Source organism: Capsaspora owczarzaki, assembly GCF_000151315.2.
Source record: "Capsaspora owczarzaki ATCC 30864 unplaced genomic scaffold supercont2.11, whole genome shotgun sequence".
NCBI classification, from domain to species: Eukaryota; class Filasterea; order Ministeriida; family Capsasporidae; genus Capsaspora; species Capsaspora owczarzaki.
The window spans coordinates 1,275,388-1,292,750 of record NW_011887302.1 but is presented as its reverse complement, the minus strand read 5'-3'; the positions used below and the strand labels follow the sequence as shown (position 1 = coordinate 1,292,750).

At 53.4% G+C, this 17,363-nt stretch overlaps 7 protein-coding genes across 7 annotated transcripts; 1 reads left to right on the top strand and 6 right to left on the bottom strand.

Annotated features, from left to right (window-relative positions):
- Nucleotides 1-1,549: 1,549 nt before the first annotated feature.
- On the bottom strand, nucleotides 1,550-3,921 carry CAOG_06595 (ribose-phosphate pyrophosphokinase 2). Its single transcript, XM_004345294.2, has 3 exons — nucleotides 3,765-3,921; nucleotides 2,484-2,891; nucleotides 1,550-2,167 (listed from the first exon to the last, which is right to left on the bottom strand). The coding sequence occupies exons 1-3, from the start codon at nucleotides 3,884-3,886 to the stop codon at nucleotides 1,741-1,743; spliced, it is 957 nt and encodes a 318-aa protein (XP_004345344.1). The 5' UTR covers nucleotides 3,887-3,921; the 3' UTR covers nucleotides 1,550-1,740.
- A 142-nt stretch (nucleotides 3,922-4,063) lies between these two features.
- On the bottom strand, nucleotides 4,064-5,949 carry CAOG_06594 (hypothetical protein). Its single transcript, XM_004345293.2, has 3 exons — nucleotides 5,910-5,949; nucleotides 5,047-5,741; nucleotides 4,064-4,794 (listed from the first exon to the last, which is right to left on the bottom strand). Exons 2-3 carry the CDS (start codon nucleotides 5,709-5,711, stop codon nucleotides 4,320-4,322), a joined length of 1,140 nt encoding a protein of 379 aa, XP_004345343.1. The 5' UTR covers nucleotides 5,712-5,741; nucleotides 5,910-5,949; the 3' UTR covers nucleotides 4,064-4,319.
- A 27-nt stretch (nucleotides 5,950-5,976) lies between these two features.
- On the bottom strand, nucleotides 5,977-6,925 carry CAOG_06593 (hypothetical protein). The gene is made up of 2 exons (XM_004345292.2): nucleotides 6,818-6,925; nucleotides 5,977-6,500 (listed from the first exon to the last, which is right to left on the bottom strand). Exons 1-2 carry the CDS (start codon nucleotides 6,899-6,901, stop codon nucleotides 6,081-6,083), a joined length of 504 nt encoding a protein of 167 aa, XP_004345342.2. The 5' UTR covers nucleotides 6,902-6,925; the 3' UTR covers nucleotides 5,977-6,080.
- A 157-nt stretch (nucleotides 6,926-7,082) lies between these two features.
- On the top strand, nucleotides 7,083-8,763 carry CAOG_06592 (hypothetical protein). The gene is made up of 2 exons (XM_004345291.2): nucleotides 7,083-7,131; nucleotides 7,311-8,763. The coding sequence occupies exons 1-2, from the start codon at nucleotides 7,115-7,117 to the stop codon at nucleotides 8,656-8,658; spliced, it is 1,365 nt and encodes a 454-aa protein (XP_004345341.1). The 5' UTR covers nucleotides 7,083-7,114; the 3' UTR covers nucleotides 8,659-8,763.
- CAOG_06591 (adenylosuccinate lyase) lies at nucleotides 8,697-11,005 on the bottom strand. The gene is made up of 3 exons (XM_004345290.2): nucleotides 10,962-11,005; nucleotides 9,956-10,505; nucleotides 8,697-9,760 (listed from the first exon to the last, which is right to left on the bottom strand). Exons 1-3 carry the CDS (start codon nucleotides 10,969-10,971, stop codon nucleotides 8,845-8,847), a joined length of 1,476 nt encoding a protein of 491 aa, XP_004345340.1. The 5' UTR covers nucleotides 10,972-11,005; the 3' UTR covers nucleotides 8,697-8,844.
- Nucleotides 11,006-11,371: 366 nt separating this feature from the next.
- On the bottom strand, nucleotides 11,372-14,074 carry CAOG_08994 (hypothetical protein; the record flags this gene model as incomplete). The annotated part of the gene is made up of 8 exons (XM_011272370.1): nucleotides 11,372-11,476; nucleotides 11,573-11,650; nucleotides 11,765-11,850; nucleotides 11,981-12,196; nucleotides 12,270-12,393; nucleotides 12,500-12,638; nucleotides 12,735-12,874; nucleotides 13,835-14,074. 8 exons carry the CDS (start codon nucleotides 14,072-14,074, stop codon nucleotides 11,372-11,374), a joined length of 1,128 nt encoding a protein of 375 aa, XP_011270672.1.
- Nucleotides 14,075-14,585: 511 nt separating this feature from the next.
- CAOG_08993 (hypothetical protein) lies at nucleotides 14,586-16,289 on the bottom strand. Its single transcript, XM_011272369.1, has 2 exons — nucleotides 15,600-16,289; nucleotides 14,586-15,412 (listed from the first exon to the last, which is right to left on the bottom strand). Exons 1-2 carry the CDS (start codon nucleotides 16,119-16,121, stop codon nucleotides 14,837-14,839), a joined length of 1,098 nt encoding a protein of 365 aa, XP_011270671.1. The 5' UTR covers nucleotides 16,122-16,289; the 3' UTR covers nucleotides 14,586-14,836.
- Between the last annotated feature and the right edge of the window lie 1,074 nt (nucleotides 16,290-17,363).

The following is a 17,363-nucleotide window of genomic DNA, read 5'->3' as shown; positions in this document are numbered from 1 at the left end:
GAAGTCAGATTTTTGAGAGTAGATCACATTAGTTGCACTCGCTATCACTTATTCGCATAAACTTCATGACATGTGAGTGCTAAAGCGGAGACCTCGAATGGAGGACAGAAAGGTTTGGCGACGCGATATGAAACAAAACTCATACTCACACAAAAACTACTCACACACGCACACACACACACAAAAACACACGAAAAACACACACACACACACACACACACACACACACACACACACACACACACACACCCAATTATTCCACGTCTGTTCGTACCTTGGTTCTTGGACCACTGCTCGACCCAGCCGTAGAACTTCTGGGCGGACGTTCTGGAATCTGCAGCTGAGTAAAGCGTCTCGACACCTTTGTTGCGTGTCGCCACAACGTCGGAAACGGCGGCAGATGTGACGCGTTTGAATGCTTTGAGTTCCAATGCGAGAGCAGAGATCTGGTCATTTTCGAAATCCGGGTCGGTTGACAACTCTTTGAGGAGATGATGGCGAAGGCCAGGAGCCTCCCATTTCGCCTCTGTTATCACGCCGGTTCAAATTCAGTCGGCGAAACAACTCTACACTCCAAAGCAGTGAAGGAATCGAACCGAAAGGCTCGCGGAGGGGTTCGGGCAGGCGATCAATCAACGCCCATTCATCCTTCGCTGAAGGCTTGACAGTCGCCTAGAACGATGTCACAGTGTGAGCCTGAGAACATGCAACTCAAGACCATGATAAGGATGCTTACAGCAGGGGCTTTGGCTTCGGTCTCGGACGGAGGGCCAGAAGCAGAGGTCGAGTGGGACCTGTGGGGCCACATGAGCAGGTTGGGGCGCTCACACTTCCTCTCAATACGGAAGCGGACGCCGCCAGAGGTGGGGAACTGGAGGGCGCCAAAGGAGGGAACGGGGACGGCGCCAGAGGGGGAGAGGAAGGCGTCAAACGCCGGCTCGGCTGAAGTGGGTGGCGCAACTACAAGCACAATAGGCAGTGAGTGGATTGGGCAGTATTCTTCAAAGCAAGTAGCACTTGCTGTCACACATTCAAGTCGAGACGTCGAGAAGGATTGCGATCGCCAAGAGAATCACGATCGCTTAATTTGGTTAAAACCAACGCAGCCGAGACAAGTCTTCAAGCCGAAAGAGACGACGCACACCAGTCACCAGCTGCTAGTATGCAGGTGATAGAGTTGGCATTGTAGGCAAGGGGCGGAGCGCGAGTCCAGGGGCCCTGATGCCCGGTAATGAGACGAAACTCAGCACAGAAGCGAGAAACAACATTTGGCCGAACGTTGGCGCGCATGCACGCCACACAACGACGGCAGAGATACACAACGCATTGGCTCTCATTGACCAGCAGCACGGGAAGTGGAGGGAAGGGGCGTTTTTCGACGGAAACAAGAACAAGAACCTTACCATGCACACCTTTCGACGCAAGAGTCGCGGTACGGGCTGCCGCTTTGATGAGCGAAAGACGAGCACTCAGCATTGTGTTCAAGACAAGCGTACGGTACGAAGGATGAAACGACAAATGAACCAGGCCTCTCTATTTGTGCTTGAAATCCGAAACGTTGAGATAATGCTGATGTTTCAAACCGTTGAGGGGGGGGGAGTGTCAGCACGATGCTTGGTGTTCATTTTTATACATGTGTTTTGAGAAGCATTTACTGCAACAAGTCAATCACAAACAAATTCGGGCCCCAATAGACCCCTTTTCCCCTCGCTCTCATTTGTTGTTGTTCTTTCGTTTCGCTTAGAGCGGCACATTCTTGAACAGGTAGGACACGGATTCACCGTTGTGGGTTCGTCGAATAGCCTCTGCAAAGATGGGGGCAACATCAATTGTCTTGATGCGATCGCAAATTTGCTTCTTGTCCTCGTGTGGGATGGTGTTTGTGACAATGATGGCATTCAAGCGCGAGTCGTTCAAGATTTGGAGCGCCTTGCCAGAGAAGATGCCGTGTGTGACAATCGCAAACACGGACGTGGCGCCAGCCTCGAAGAGCTTTTGCGCAGCCAGGGCGAGGGTGCCGCAGGTGTCGGCAATATCGTCCACAAGAATGGCAGGCTTGCCAGTGACGTCGCCAACAAGCACCATTGACGCGACCTCATTTGCCTTCTTGCGCTCCTTGTGGATCAGGGCAAAGTCAGTGTTCAAGCGATCGGCGATGGATGTGACGCTGTGCGTTGAAGGAAGGAGCCAAGGGACACGGTTTCAAACAAAAGTCAACAACAACAAGCAAACGAGCAAGCAAATAAGAACGAGAAACAAATCAAAAAAGAAAAAAAAAGAAAAGAAAAAAAGAAGGGGAAAGCCAAAGCCGATGATGTTCTCTCTCTCTCTCTCTCTCTCTCCCCTCTTCCCTTTCTCTCCTCCCCCCTCACCACCTTTCTGTGCAATACACATCAGCCGACACGCAGTCTGCTCGAAAAAAACAACCAGACATCCAATCAACAACAATCACCAACGACAGAAAATCCTCAACTAATGCTCACCGTTTGGCACCGCCGGCGTCGGGCGAAACAATGACGGACGACTGCCACTGGGGAATGTTTTCGGTAATGTACTTGATGACAGCGGGTTCGGCGTAGAGGTTGTCGACAGGGACGTCAAAGAAGCCCTGGATTTGGGATGCGTGCAGGTCCATGGTGATGATGTGGTCGGCACCGGCGACCGTGAGCATGTTTGCAACAAGCTTGGCAGAGATTGGGGCGCGGGACTTGTCCTTCTTGTCCTGGCGAGCGTATGGGAAGGAAGGGATGACCGCCGTGACGCGACGAGCCGACGCAATCTTGCACGCGTTGATCATGATGAGGAGCTCCATCAGGTTGTCGTTGACGTCGCCCGAGCCGGACTGGACAATGTAGACGTCCTCATCGCGAACAGACTCTTTGATTTCGACACTGTTGGAACAGCAGACAGAGGGGGGGGGATCAGGTGGGGTGGGTGAGTGAGTGAGTGAGGATTGGTGATTGGTTTTGAGAGCCATTGTGTGTCAGATTCTGAGACTGCTGCTTGTGCTGCTGCATGTCGAACTGTCAGCAGGGTTTTGAAATCACGATGTGTGTGTGTGTGTGTGTGTGTGTGTGTGTGTTTGGTCGGTTTCCCCATCGCCTCCTTTTGTTCGTCTTCATCATCATTGTTGTTGTTCAGTGTTTCAGCGAGTGCTGCTTTTTTTCTCTATCAGAGTGAGAGAGACAGATAAACAGAGACAGATAAACAGAGACAGAGACACAGCGTCGTGTGTGTGTGTCCGCGTGGAGTGCCAGTGCAAATTTTCGTTTGCGAGCTCGTTGGGTCCACAGCGTTGGTTTTAAGCGAAACCGCGCTCTCCCTCATTCTCTCTCTCTCTCTCTCTCTCTCTCTCACTCAATCACTCAATCACTCACTCACTCACTCACTCACTCTGAGATACACACACCCTGCAATGACACGACAAAATCCACCGCCCCTCCCCCCTCTTTCGAATCGGCAGCTGGGCGCAGTTTGACTTCTGACATGGGCCACAAGTCCTTGTTTTTGTGGCTTTTTTGGGGGAAGGCTTTTTGCCCCCCCCCCCCGTGGCTCCCTCTTCACTCAGTCACACACACACACACACACACACACACACACACACTCTGGCAAACTCTGGGTCTCTCTTCTCTCTCTCTCTCTCTCACTCTCTCTTGCTGCATTCGCTCGCCTCTCGCTTCAAAACGCACGCTACACTGGCTCAAGTCTCATGTTCACCCCCCATCTCTCTCTCGCTCTCTCAAAAGCAGCAGCAGCACACTCACCCAGTCTCGTTGTTGGCAAACTTCTTGACAGTCACGGCGCCGAGCTCGGTACCAAGGCGCGCGGCAATGCGGGCGGCGAGATCAGGATGCGAGTTGCCAGAGAAGAGCTTGATGTTGGACATTTGGTCCTTCTTTGAACAAAAATCAAAAACAAGAGTGACTCGATCGATCTACACTCAGCAAAAAGCAGAGGGAAAGAGTGTCAAAAGGAAGGGGTGCAGTGCCTGATCTACGAGCGTGTCACAAACGATGCCTGGTGGGGAAGCTTGGGAAATGAAGAAAAAGGAAGAAAAAGAAAGCGAAAGAAGTCCTCATCAAACAGCACGAGCACACAGGTGGGCAGACAGATGATGGAATGGATTTGATGCAACGACAGCCAACGATGAACAAAAACCAAACAAACAAACACACGAACAATGGCGAACAGCGCACAGAACAACAAAACAACGAAAGCCCGAATTCAGTGCGCCTCGTTTTGTGCGTCTCAAATTCTTGCTCGAGACTGTTTCTTGTCATCCTTTGGTTTGCTTGTTTCCTTCGACTGTATCTTTTCCTTTAATCAAGCGCGTTCAGACCGAGCGAAAGCAGCTCGCCAGCAAGCTTCACCGGCGCGTTGCTGAGGAGTGAGGACAATCCTTCCTCGGCAGTGGTGCGAACGATGCAGTCGACCGCGCTCCTGTAAGGAGTTGCGCGAGGGTTGACTGGGACGGCGGCGCGGAAGCCGGGATGGTCCTCGTAGGCCCCTTGGAGCAGCATGCGGTGCGTGGTCTTGTTCAGAGCAGCCAGCACGAGAGCAAACGAGATAGTGACGCCAGCTTGGGCAACAAGAATGACTGCCGGGGCAGGGTCGATGCCAAACAGCTTGCGGAACACGACGGGCATGGTAGTCTCGCCGAGGGTTGTAATGCACGACTTCAACGCAACGGCATCCGGAGCTGGGAACAGACCGCGAAGTCCACGCTTGGCGTACACCTGCTTCAGCATATCGACAAGGCCAACATAGGGTGACGACGGGTGGCGGGCTTGTTGACTGTGCAAAACAACACCACAACGAAACGGCAGATATTAATGCAAGTCAGGAATCAATCTCATTGCCACCTCCGCGCACATTCAACCGATCCTCCTTGTTCTCAAATCCAAAAAGCTCCTTGTTCTCAAATCCAAAAAGCTCCTTGTTCTCAAATCCAAAAGCTCTCTGTTCTCAAATCCAAAAAGCTCCTTGTTCTCAAATCCAAAAAGCTCTTTGTTCTCAAATCCAAAAGGTCACCAAAAATTGTCTTACCGAACGACAACCATCTGGAGCGGCTGGACGGCTATTTCGGCCAAAAAGTGGCTGGCAAAGGCCGAGAGCATGGACGCAGGCGGAAGGATGAGCTCTGCATCGACGTGCTCCTGGTACATGGCGCGGAGGACTTGGATCTGGACCTCGCGTGGCTGGCGCATGAGTGCCTGGTCCACCTCGGGATCGAACAGGTTTTCGTACGTTGCGCCCGTGGCGTACTTGAGCACTGCCTGGAGCGTGGCCTGCAGCGTCTCACCGAGCACCTGGTGCAGCCACGACGCAGCGGCGCCGCGGTAGAGACCTCCGACGACGGGCAGGCCGGGGAAGCCGCGCAGCCGCCCGAGCGCCGACCACACGCCCGTGACTGGCAGCGTGACGGTCGTCGGCAGATGTGCAGCATCATCAGCAGCAGCATGGGTGTCGGCGTCAGCAGAGGAGGAGGAGGAGGAGGAGGAGGAGGAGGATGAGGTCGATCGCTGCTGCTGCTGGCCAAGCTTTGGCAGGTCGGCAACGCGCTGCACGTTGTACAGAGTGATGGCAGACGCGACGGGGCTGAAGACGAGGACAGAGCTGAGGTTGGGAATAAGCACGCTGACGAGCGTGTCGAAGGCAAAGCTGGCTGTTTGGGCGAGCAAGCCGAGCTCAGCGTCTCCGGCGTCAGACATTGTGGATGGCGGAAGGTTTGAACGACGAAACTACGAATGGACCAACAATCCAAAAACAGAGCGAACGCACGTTCGAAGAATAAAGACACAGTTAACGCAATGATGAACATGGTTGAAAAGACAACCCGTGCAGGTGAACGTTGAGCGCTGTTGAAAACACGGACACGGCTTTTTTTTCTTTGTTTTTCTGAAACACACAATTCACTCAACGCAGCTTGTTGCCGGTGAGTTCACGCTGCAGATGGACTGTACTTGTTCAATGCACTGAAGAAGAAGCTCGTGGATTTTCAAACATGACACAAAACAGTCAACAAACTCCCATCTCCCCACATACAGTACAACGCGCGCGGTTGCAAACAATCTCTTGTCTTATTTCCGTGCAGCCGGTGTAGCAGCAGCAGCAGCAACATCAACACCAGCAGCAGCAGCAGCAGCAGCAGCATCAGCAGCCGCGTTCTTGGACGACATGGATCGGTTTGCAAGGATGGCAGCGGCGGAACCGACACCGAGCTTGTTTTCGTAGAATTGAGCAATCTGCTCGTCCTGGGTTCTTGATTTTGTCGTGACGAATGGCGGCGAGTTGAGGCGATCGTCTGTGAGCACGACGACGCGGCCTGGCGTCGAGAAGCGCTCCTCGACCGTGGATCCATCGGACAAGATGACAATGCCACGGTACATGCGGGCGGCATTCCGTCGCCGGACCCCGCGCGATGGCTGCTGGTGGTAGATTGGCGCGGTTGCAGCGAGCACCGTGGCAGGGCCAGCCGTGGCAGTGGCAGTCGCCGCGCTCTGTGAATGGTCAAGGGATGCAAGAGAGAGTGAGAGTCGTTGAATTTCGTGGCCTTCTCACTCTCGGACTGCGCTCGTGAGGCGGGTGTGCTTCTGTGCAAGCGCATTGCATTGTGTGGGTCTCTGCGAGGGGAAGTGCGCGCGTTGGGCGGAAGTGGGGGGAAGCAGAGCGGCTGCTGGCCAACACGCATATGGCTTTGCTCTCTCTCTCTTCTCTCTCTCTCTCTCTGTCTCTCAGTGTCGCGGTCGCTCTTCCGCTCTGAGCTCGGGTCCATCATGAATGCATGCATAAAATGGAGAGCAATGCAGACGCTCACCATTGAAGGAGCGGACGACGCCAATGCAGGCAATGCAGCGACCACTCGCCGTCCCATCATCATCATCGTCGTCATCATCACCATGATGCTGATAACAAGATTTCAATAATAAACAAGACTGTATTGCATTTGTGTGATTCATCTCATCGAGATCGACTCACTGCGCTTCCATTGCACGGTACAGCACAGAACTGCATCCAAACTTCGCCCATCTGCTCATTCTTTGCTCATTCATTCTTTGCTCATTCTTCTTTGCTCATTCTTCTTTTATTATTATTTTACCCGCCCCTTGTTGAAATGTCGCGACCTCAGCGGTAATCCTTTCACAACTTGGCTTTTTCACTTTGTTTTTTGGCGGGAAAACAACTCAAACAACGCATCCGCTCACCGTCTCGCTCACTGACCCAAAGCGGCGGCGGCGTCAACCATGCCATCTTGTTGCTCACTGGCAATTCGTGTGTTTGTTTGGACGTTGTGTGTGTTGCGCCTTCAGAGCGTCTGCGAGCAGGACGAGCTCGTACGCCAATCAAGACGACGACGACGACGACGACGACGACGACAATGAGCAGGACAGCGGAGACGAGCCAGGCCTCAATGCTGACAATGATGACAATGATGACAAGGACGACAAGGATGACAAGGAACGCGCGGAACAAGCACCAACAGACTCGGATTCAAAACCAGCAACTCCCGCCAAAAAGCCTCCAAACAAGCGCCAGTCGCGCGTCTCGAACGACGACGACGACGACGAGCTGCAGCGCGTGCTGGAACTCTCCAAACGGGAGGCAACCCACGGCGGCGTCGCTGTCGAGATGGATGTCCAACAAGACGAGGCGACAACCTCAGCCCGCGTCGCCCCTGCGAAACGAAAAGCAGCGGTGATGGACGACAGCGATGACCAGGATCTTGGAAAGCCTGCCGATGGTACCAAGAACGACAACAACAACGACAACAGCGACGACGACGACGACGAGAGTGCAGACGAGGCAGCACCAAAGCCGAAAAAACAGCCGGCGAAACGCGCTGCACCTGCGCGGAAAAAGACACGACGATACGAGTCGGATGATAGCGCAGACTTTGATGCCGACGACGGCGGTGGCAAGAGCAGCGAGAGCGAGGCTGAGAGCGACTTTGACGGCAACAGCGATTCGGACTCTGGCAAAAAGTCCAAAAAGAAGAAGGCAGCCGCACCAAAAGGTAAAAAGGCTCCAGCCGCGCCCAAAGCACCCAGAGCCCCAGCTGCGAAAAAGGCGACCAAAGGAGCCGCTGCGACTGCTGGCACTGGAGCAGCCGCCGCAAAGAAGGCCGCCACTGTGCCTGCTGCTGCGGCTGCTGCCAAAAAGCCAGCCGCTGCCACAGCCCCAGCTGCCCGACCGGCCCTCGCTAAACCTGCCGTTGGCGCAGCTCGGTCGATCGCTCCTCCAAGACGGACATTTACCACGCCTGCGTCCGTCGCTGCGCCTTCTCGTGACAGCGACGATGAAGGCGAGTCGACAACGCGAACTCGTGCCTACAACGACGACGAAGAGCCCTCTCGAAACTCGCGCGATGCAGAGTTCGACGACAACGAGGACGGTAACTACGATCGTGCTCAGCGAAAGCGAGGCTCGGATGCAGACGAGGAAGACGATGAGCCCGTTGTCAAGCGAAAGCCGGCAGCTTCCTACACGCCCGTCCGACCGGCTGGTGTCGCTTCGCCGTCAGCGCAATCAGCAGGCCGCGTAGCTCTTGCTGGTGGTGGTCGCGTTATCATTCCTGGCGGAGGCGGCACGCCATTCAGGCGTGTGGGGTTGTCACGCAGCTCGAATGTTCCGCCATTACATCCAAACATGCACAAGTGATTCTCTCGATCGCGGGGGGTTGTGCTTTTCATCGGGTTGTTTAATACATGTCATTTCCTTGTTCGAATGTTGTCATCGAATGTTGGAACGAACAGAGTACTGTACTTTCACATTTATTTCACACGCCATAACGCTCTGAACATAAAAGCAACAAAAGCCCAAAAATCACAAAAGTCCCGAGCTTTGTTAATGCAAAACGCCAAACTCGGCAAGATTAATGGCTGGGAGAGCCGGAAGCTGGGGTGCATACGAGAAGGGAGTAATGCCGAGAAGACGTTGCTTCAAGGCATCATCCACATTCAACTGGCGGATGACAGCCTCCATCTCGGGCTGACGGAGGGCAGCACCAGTGCGGGTCGCCTCCTTGATGAGCGTGTAGGCGTCGTCCACGCCAGCGTTGCGAAGAACAGTCTGGATGGCCTCGGCAACCACGACCCAGTTGTCGTGCAGATCGCGCTCCAGCGTCTCCTTGCGCAGCTGCAGCTTGTCCAGACCACGGGAAATGGACACGTACGACTGAAGCGAGTGGCCAAAGGCGACGCCGAGGTTGCGCAGCACGGTTGAATCGGTCAAGTCGCGTTGCTGACGGCTGATGGGCAGCTTGCTGCTGAGGAACTCAAACAGCGCATTGGCGACGCCCAGGTTGCCCTCGGCATTCTCAAAGTCAATTGGGTTGACCTTGTGCGGCATGGCAGAGGAGCCAACTTCACCCGCTTTGGTCTTGAGTCCAAACATTTCCATGGCAATGTACGTCCAGATGTCGCGGCACAAATCGATCAGAATCGTGTTGACGCGCTTGTAGGCGTCGAGGAGAGCAGCCAGGTTGTCGTAGTGCTCGATTTGAGTGGTCAGCTGCGAACGCGACAGCTGCAGGCTCGAGTTGACAAAGTTGTTGCCAAACGCCACCCAGTCGACACCGGGGAACGCCACGACGTGCGCGTTAAAGCCTCCCGTGGCACCACCGAACTTGGCCGAGAACGGAATCTGCTTGATGGCGCGAAGCTGGGAAACGAGGCGCTCGACAAAGACGCCAATCTCCTTTCCCAGGCGCGTGGGTGTAGCAGGCTGGCCGTGGGTGCGGGCGAGCATCGGAATGTCCCACCTGAGTAGCACAAGCGACACAAGGTGAGTATACAGCAGCACATCAACGCGAAAGAGGGTTCGCCCCCAACAAACCAGGCCATCCGCCACCACAGGGCCAAAGAAAGTGTGACATCCTCGTTCACTTCACAGATATCGCACACATATGCTCTAATCAAGAAGGCAAAAAGCGAAAAAAAAAACAAACGGTGCTTACCACTCGGTGGCGAGGCGGTGCAGAGGCTGGAGGATCATTGTGGTAATCTTGGGCAACAGAACACTGTTGGTGGCCTCCTGCAGGGACAGCGGGATGCTCGTGTTGTTGACATCCTGGGAGGTGAGGCCAAAGTGGATAAACTCCTTGGAGGCAGCGGGCAGCCCAAGCTGGTCAAACTGGTCGCGCAGCCACATCTCGACAGCCTTGACGTCGTGGCGTGTCTTTTCCTCGATGCGCTTGATGGCGAGGCTGCTTGACGTGGAAAAGTTTTGGTAGAGTTCGCGCAGCTTTTCAGCCATGCTTGCGGCGCCATACTCGTTGACGAGGGCTGCCAGAGCGGGCACTGCGAACGGCAGGGACGAGCTGGGCGAGCTGTTGATGGATCCGTCGGTGCGCGCAGCCGCGAGTGCAATAAAGTACTCGACCTCGACCTTGACGCGGTAGCGCTGTAGGGCAAACTCGCTAAAGATCGGGACGAGCTCGGTGAGGGCAGAGCGGTAGCGGCCGTCGATGGGTGAGAGCGCGGTGAGCGCGAGGACTGCAGCAGAGTCTGTGCATTCAAACGGCGGGCGACGCGATCAGCGTGAGTGAGAGTGAGAGTGACTCAGAGTGAGTGAGTGAGTGACTGAGTGAGTGAGTGAGAGTGACTTTGGTCGAATGGAGTGAGTGACAGCCAGCGCGTGCTCAGTGCCTCGACCATGCCCATTACCAATCATTGGGTTCTCATGGAGCAATGATGAGTGGGGTGATGGTGGTGGAGGTGGTGGAAGACAGACAGACGGACTGATGATGATGAATGAAGAGACACATGGTGCTCTCCGACGCACTGCACCCAGCGCCAAACTCCAACGCAGGGGAGGCACTGGGGCCCCCCTCTGTCATCAGCACGCAGCAGGCAATCGTGTTCCAGAAGGTTGCTCAAACAGCAACCGCGGTGCATTCAGAACGCTGCGGTGGGACGGGTTTGGGGACGGAGGGTTGAGAGGACAGTCAAGCGAAACCTCACCGTCGGACATGTGAAATGGAGCTTGCTTTGGTGAGGAACAAAAGGACTGAGCTTTGAAGATACACAAACACAAACAGGGAAATACGCCTTGTTTCAGAATTGAATACATAGGGGAAAATCTGACGAGAGAACCACAGATATCATCCTCAATCAGATCCAGCTCCAGCTGTTTGACATCAGGTTCTGAGATGCCCGAACAAGTGTGCCAGTTGTTGTCGGGGATGAGACGAATTTACTGGCTGCACAAACAAACGCGATAGAAAAATATAACAAACCAACAGCATCACAAACAACGAAAGATCATCGACATCAACAAAGCAGCAAAACCAACAATAGAAACCACAGAGTCCAATCGAAAAACAAAGAACAAAAAGCACAGATCAAAGAAAGAAGAAACTCAAGCCATCTCATCACTTTTGCCGCCTTGCGAGAAGCGCGCTTGCAGCGGATGGCAGAGGCTTGATCTGAATGCCGTTGTCGACACGCAAGGACGCGAGTGCGTGCGACATTTCCTCCTTCCGAGACAAACCAAAATCAAAAGCCGTGGGATTTGGTAAGCAACAGCAAAGAGAAACGCGAACAGCAAAACAAAGAATGGTCACACATCATACCTTTGTGTCTGTCAAGTTGGTCTCAAACTGCAAAATCTTGGGAGTGAGCAACGGAGTATGCGGGACCTCCATCGAGCCCTGTCGGAAGCAAGAGCGGAAAGCAACAAAACAACAAAACCAAAACAGGAGGTTCCTGTGAGTGTCATGTACAACCGAGCCATCGACACAAAGCACTGGAATGGCCCGACTTACAGAAATCCAGGGATGCCGCCACATTTGCTCAATGGTAATGCGCTTGCTAGGGTCAGTGTCCAAGAGCTGCTTGATCAGTTGTTTCACTTGCGGTAGTCCAACGGCGGAATCATACAATGAACAAAACAAAAACAGACAGACAGAGGCGCATGAGACGACGATTCCAGCAATCTCCATCTCAGAAAGCGTTGGCTGACGGTTTGTTTGTTTATTTACCTGACGGGGATACTTGGCCCCACTCCTCGGCAGGAAAGTCATACTGGCCAGCGCGAATGCGCTTCTTCATGCCGGGGGAAATGTTTTGCCCACCCTCCGAGTAGAATGGTGGATAGCCCGCGAGGAGAATGTACAAAATAACGCCCAGCGACCACATGTCGCAGCTTTTATCGTACGTGGCGGTGCTCTTTGCCTCTGCCCTGAGGATTTCAGGTGCTGTCATGGGGACAAATGATGTTAGTTGAATTCACGCACAGCAGCAGACCCGCCAACGTGAACAGACACGTACCAACATAGTAGGGCGTATAGCAGGGGGTTTTCAAACCAGCATCGTCCACTTCCTTGGCAAAGCCAAAGTCGGTCAACTTGATTTCTGACGTTTCAGTAGTGTCCTTGAACAGGAGGTTTTCGGGCTATTTGTTTGTTTGTTTTTTTCGGCGGAAGGATCAATCCAGAGTCAGTTTTCGCGCAGGCTTGTGCATAATGAGGAAGACGAGAACATCTAGCCACGCTGCTCACCTTCAAGTCGCGATGGGCCAAGTTGAGCGAGTGAATGTGCCGTGTTGCCGAGGTGATCTTTCGCATAATGAGGGAGGCTTCGTGCTCGGTAAAGTGAGTCTTTTTCTGGATGTGTTCGAACAGCTCTCCACCCGCCATGCTGGATACAAGGAAGTATGACATTACACAAACAGATGGAAGGAGGATGAGTGCACGCCTCAGCACGCTCAGCAGCGAAACAACAATTGGCTCTTACAGCTCCATGACCAAGAAGAGCTTCTTGGATCCGTTGACGGCGTTTTCGTACACGTCGATGATATCTACAATGTTGGGGTGTCCGCAGCAGCGCCAGTGCAGGTCGATTTCGCGTCTGGATCGTGGCCTGTCATCGAGCACCTGTGACATGATTATTACGAAGGTGACAAATTGTTAAGAATGTCCGAAACACACAAAATATGCGTTGTGTCGAAAGGTGATCAAATGTTCGTCAGTTCGAATGAGCGACTGAGAAATGAGCAAAAAATGTCATGTCGGATGCGAAATTGTTGTGGTTTCTTTTGAGTTTCGCTTTTGAACGAGCGAGCGATCGCCAAGTCAGTGCTGATCAACACAACTGATTGATGAAGTGGAAGTTGCGGCGACACGGAGAACGAGGTAGAATGAGCGAGAATGAGAGAACGAGAGAATGAGAGGAGAGCAAGTGCGGAATCACAAAGGTCTGATCTGCGGTTGTTCCATTCTAACCGTGTTGAGTGCTGCGACGCATCCCGTCTCACTCATTCATTCACTCATCACTCATTCATTCATTCATTCATTCATTCATCGTGATGCTGCTGCGCTCGACTGCTCGACTGCTCGACATCAGCATCATCAGCAAAACGCACATTCCCACTGACTTCCTCCCCTTCACACAAACCCCAATAACAGCAACAACCGCCCGAAAGTGACGACGCGCTCACTCGTGCAATGAGCAAACTACATCCAACTAGAAGCGTGCTTTGACCAGCCCAAAAAAAGCGACGACGACGACGACGACCCGCTCCGAGGTTCCAAAAAGCAAAGAAGCCAAGCCAAAAGAACGAACCGCAGCGCCTCACATTCAAACGCCCCTCATCACTTCAAAACCCACAGACCAAGAAAAGCACAAGCTGAGCACGGGGACGAGGCCTCGGGAAGGGGGAAAGCACACAAAGAGAGAGAGAGAGAGAGAGAGAGAGAGAGAGAGAGAGAGAGAGAGAGAGAGAGAGAGAGAGAGAGAGAGAGAGAGAGAGAGAGAGAGAGAGAGAGAGAGAGAGAGAGAGAGAGAGAGAGAGAGAGAGAGAGAGAGAGAGAGACCGAAGCATCAGCATTCATTACCTTGAGCGCGTAGGACCGCATGGAGACGCGGTGGACGCAGCGGCGGACCTTGCCGTGGACGCCGACGCCGAGAGTGACGTCTGTGATGGAGTAGTCCTCCTCGATCGGGTTGAGCTTGGGCGTCAGGTGGCGCTGGTTGCCGTGCGACAGATGCAGCTGCTGCCCTTGAGCCTGAGTCTGAGCTTGAGGCTGAGCTTGCCCTCCTGCAGCAGCAGCAGCAGCAGCGGCAGCGCCGGGCATGGGACCAAAGCCGTTTGCAAACACACTCGAGCCACACTCGAGCCAGCAAGCGAGCCCGTGCTCGACGTGTGCATTGGCTGGACGGGCAGCGGCTGGTGGCCCAAGTGCGCGTGAGTGTGCTGCTGCGGATGCTGCTGATGCTGCTGGTGGTTGAGCGCATCACTCAGCGGATGGACCTGCTGCTGATGCTGATGCTGTTGCTGTTGTTGTTGCTGCTGCTGCTGCTGGGCGTTGGATGGCTTGCCGTGGTGCCCAAACATGTTGGACAGGAACGACGACATTTTTGGCTGAAGAATAAAGTTCAAAAAGAAGAATGACCCTTGAAATGGATGATTGTTGAAACTGACGAACTGCTTGCTGAGATGACCAGGGCTGGATACTGCCATTCACAAAAAGAAGCAAGACATCCACAAAGCGGCGGGGACGTGGGGAGGCGGGGGGAAAACGGGATGAAAGAACGCGCTACGCAGTCGTCTCAAACGCACTGAACTTCGTCAGGCACTTCGTTGTATTCTGTTCATGTCTCAACATATAACAACAACCAAAAAAGACATTCATTGCCACAACTACACAATCAGCAAAACAAAGACAACAAGGGCCCCAAGCATCGGCAAGGGGACGAAAAAACAAAAAAACAAAAGCCATCTCAGCCAAAAAGCAGCTCTGAGCAGAGTTGAGCAGTAGAAATCCACTTCCACTTGTCGGCCATCCGTCTCGAGGCACCCTGCAATCGATCTATAATCCAACACCAGACTTGTTCGTTTAACGGTAGCTGCCGTAGCCCTTCTTGGCGACCTCGACGTCGGCGACAAACTCGTTGAGGTAGGTCAGGAGGGCCTTGCGGGCGTCTCGGAGGCTCTGGTCGCCCGAGATTTCAATCATGTCCAGCTCGAGCATGATCTTGGTGACTGCGTCGTCAATGATGAGGATGCGCTTGTACTGCGCTGCGACAAAGCCGCGGATGTCGTCCTCGCTGGCCGAGCCGTCGAGCGCAGGCGCCCCGCTCATAATCCCGCGGAAGTCCTGCAGCAGGTCGTCTGCGCGCATCCTGCACTTGTGTACCTGCACGTAGCGCGAGTCAATCCCAGCGACGCCGTGCTGATGCTGTTGATGCTGTTGTTGTTGTGGCTGTTGTGGCTGTTGGGATGGCTGCTGCTGCTGCTGTGCGGCGCCTGCGACTGCGGCTGCGGCTGGGGCAGCTGGCTTTGTCGCACTTGCTGCTGCAGTGGATGTGGATGTGGATGTGGCCGTGGATGGCGGTGGCTGTGCGACGGCTGCTGCGGTCGATGCAGATCCTGCTGCTGCGGCTGCGGTCTCGCCCTTCTGCTGCTTGCCGCCCTTGTTTCCCATGATTGAATGATGTTAAAATTGTCGATTGATTTGAGACGAGTCGTGTTCCGCGTGACAAAGCAGGGATGGGATGGGATGTGGGGTTAGGACACAATAGAGCCAAAGCAACAAAGTGAGGACTGAGCTCATGTTGGATCACCATTTGGACCCCACTTGATCACTATGATTAGCCTACCTTCTTCTTCTTGCTGGCATTCTGCTGCTGCTGCTGTTGTTGCTGCTGCTCGTTGATCTGCTTCTGGCGGATGAGCTGCTCCCGCATCTCAATCTCTTGCATTCGCTGCATCTGCTGCCGAAGCTTCTCTGCGCGATCCATTGCAGGCGCTGCTGCTGCTGCTGCTGCAATCGGCGCACTTGTCGCAGTCGGAATCGCAGTCGGAATCGCCGCTGGAGTGGCTGCGGATGAGGCCGCGGTCGTCGTCGTCGCCGTCGTCGTCGTCGTGCCATGTGCGGCTGACCGAGCGTCGTCAGCACCACCCGTCGACAATTCATGATTGGAGCCGTGCACCACAGGACGAGCAGAACCAGGTGCTACCGATGCTGTTGCGTTAATCGCACTGCTGCTGCTGGTGTTGCTACTGGTGTTGGTGCTGCGTCGCTTGCCAAGTTGCTTACCGCTCAGCCGCATCCACAGCACTGTCGCAGCGACAACCACGACGATTGCCGCAGCAACCGCAGCCGTCTCTGCATCAACCATGATTGTGACAAGTTGTGCTACTGTGCTCCGATGCTGAATCAAGAAGGTGGACTGTAGATCGACCGCTCCAAGTTTCAAGGAGAATTTTGAGAACTGAGAATCTCAAAGCAACACAGTACATCAGCCATGTCCTGGAGCTGCTGCTTGGAGTGCGGCAAAGCGACTTACTCCCCCTTGTTGCCCACTGAAAAAACTGGAATTACGGACTGGCTGGCTTTGTATAAGTGAAGTCTCTTGTTTCCCTATCATCACTCTCATCATCAACCCATTACTCGTATCTTCGTGGAAGGATCTTCTTCTGCGGTTTCTGCGCGCTGTTTCTTTTGTTTCGTTTTGTTTGTCGTTTCATTTCCATGTTTGTGGTTTTTTTTACTGTACGGTTGTTTGTGAGTGGAAATGGAAAAAAGCGAGCGAAACAGAAAATCATTCCACATTTTTTGTATCTTGTATGACTTTCGCTTTGTCTCCGTCTCTCTCTCATTGTCTCGCTCTCTTTGTCTCTCTCTCTCTCTCTTTGTCTCTCTGTCGATCCAGCAAGAGTGGATGCTCCGATGACCGCGTGTGGATCAGTGATGACGACGTGTGACAACTGAATGAAGAAGGAGGAGGGAGAAGGGGAGTGGAAACAATGCAACAAACCACAGTGACAAAACGCTGCAATGCGAGCGACCAACTTCACGAGCAGAGTGCAAGACGCTCGTGATTTGTTTTGAAGCGAGCTCATTGGGGAATGAGTGATTGAGTGATTGAGTGAGTGGGATGACACGAAGGGCAGAAGAGTGAAGAAGAGGGGCGGGCGGGTTGGCATTGCGGGCAATTCCATTCCAACCTTTCTTTCTATCGCTTGTTGGCTTTTGTTCAAGTTGTGCTTGGTTTCGTCTTTCGTTGCACAACAACAAACTCCATCCACTTCGGGCTTCTCGCTGTTGTTGTTGTTGCTCGCTGACTGCAAATCCGCAAAAAGCCTTCCTTCCTTCTGTTCCTTCTTCTGTTTCCTCTTTTTTTTTTTTTTTCATTTTTTTTTTTTCATTTTTTGGAGAGTTGCCTTTTGTGGCAACCGTTCATCGCATTTCCACATTAGGAAACACCTCACACACACCAATAGAAAAGACGCTCAGCAACAACAAATTCTCACAAATTCACTCATCAGTCAAAGTTCAGAAGTAGAAGTACAGAAGCAGAAAGTGGGATTTTACATTCACAGTTTGCGCCGTTTTGAAACTTTACGATCTATCTCTCTAT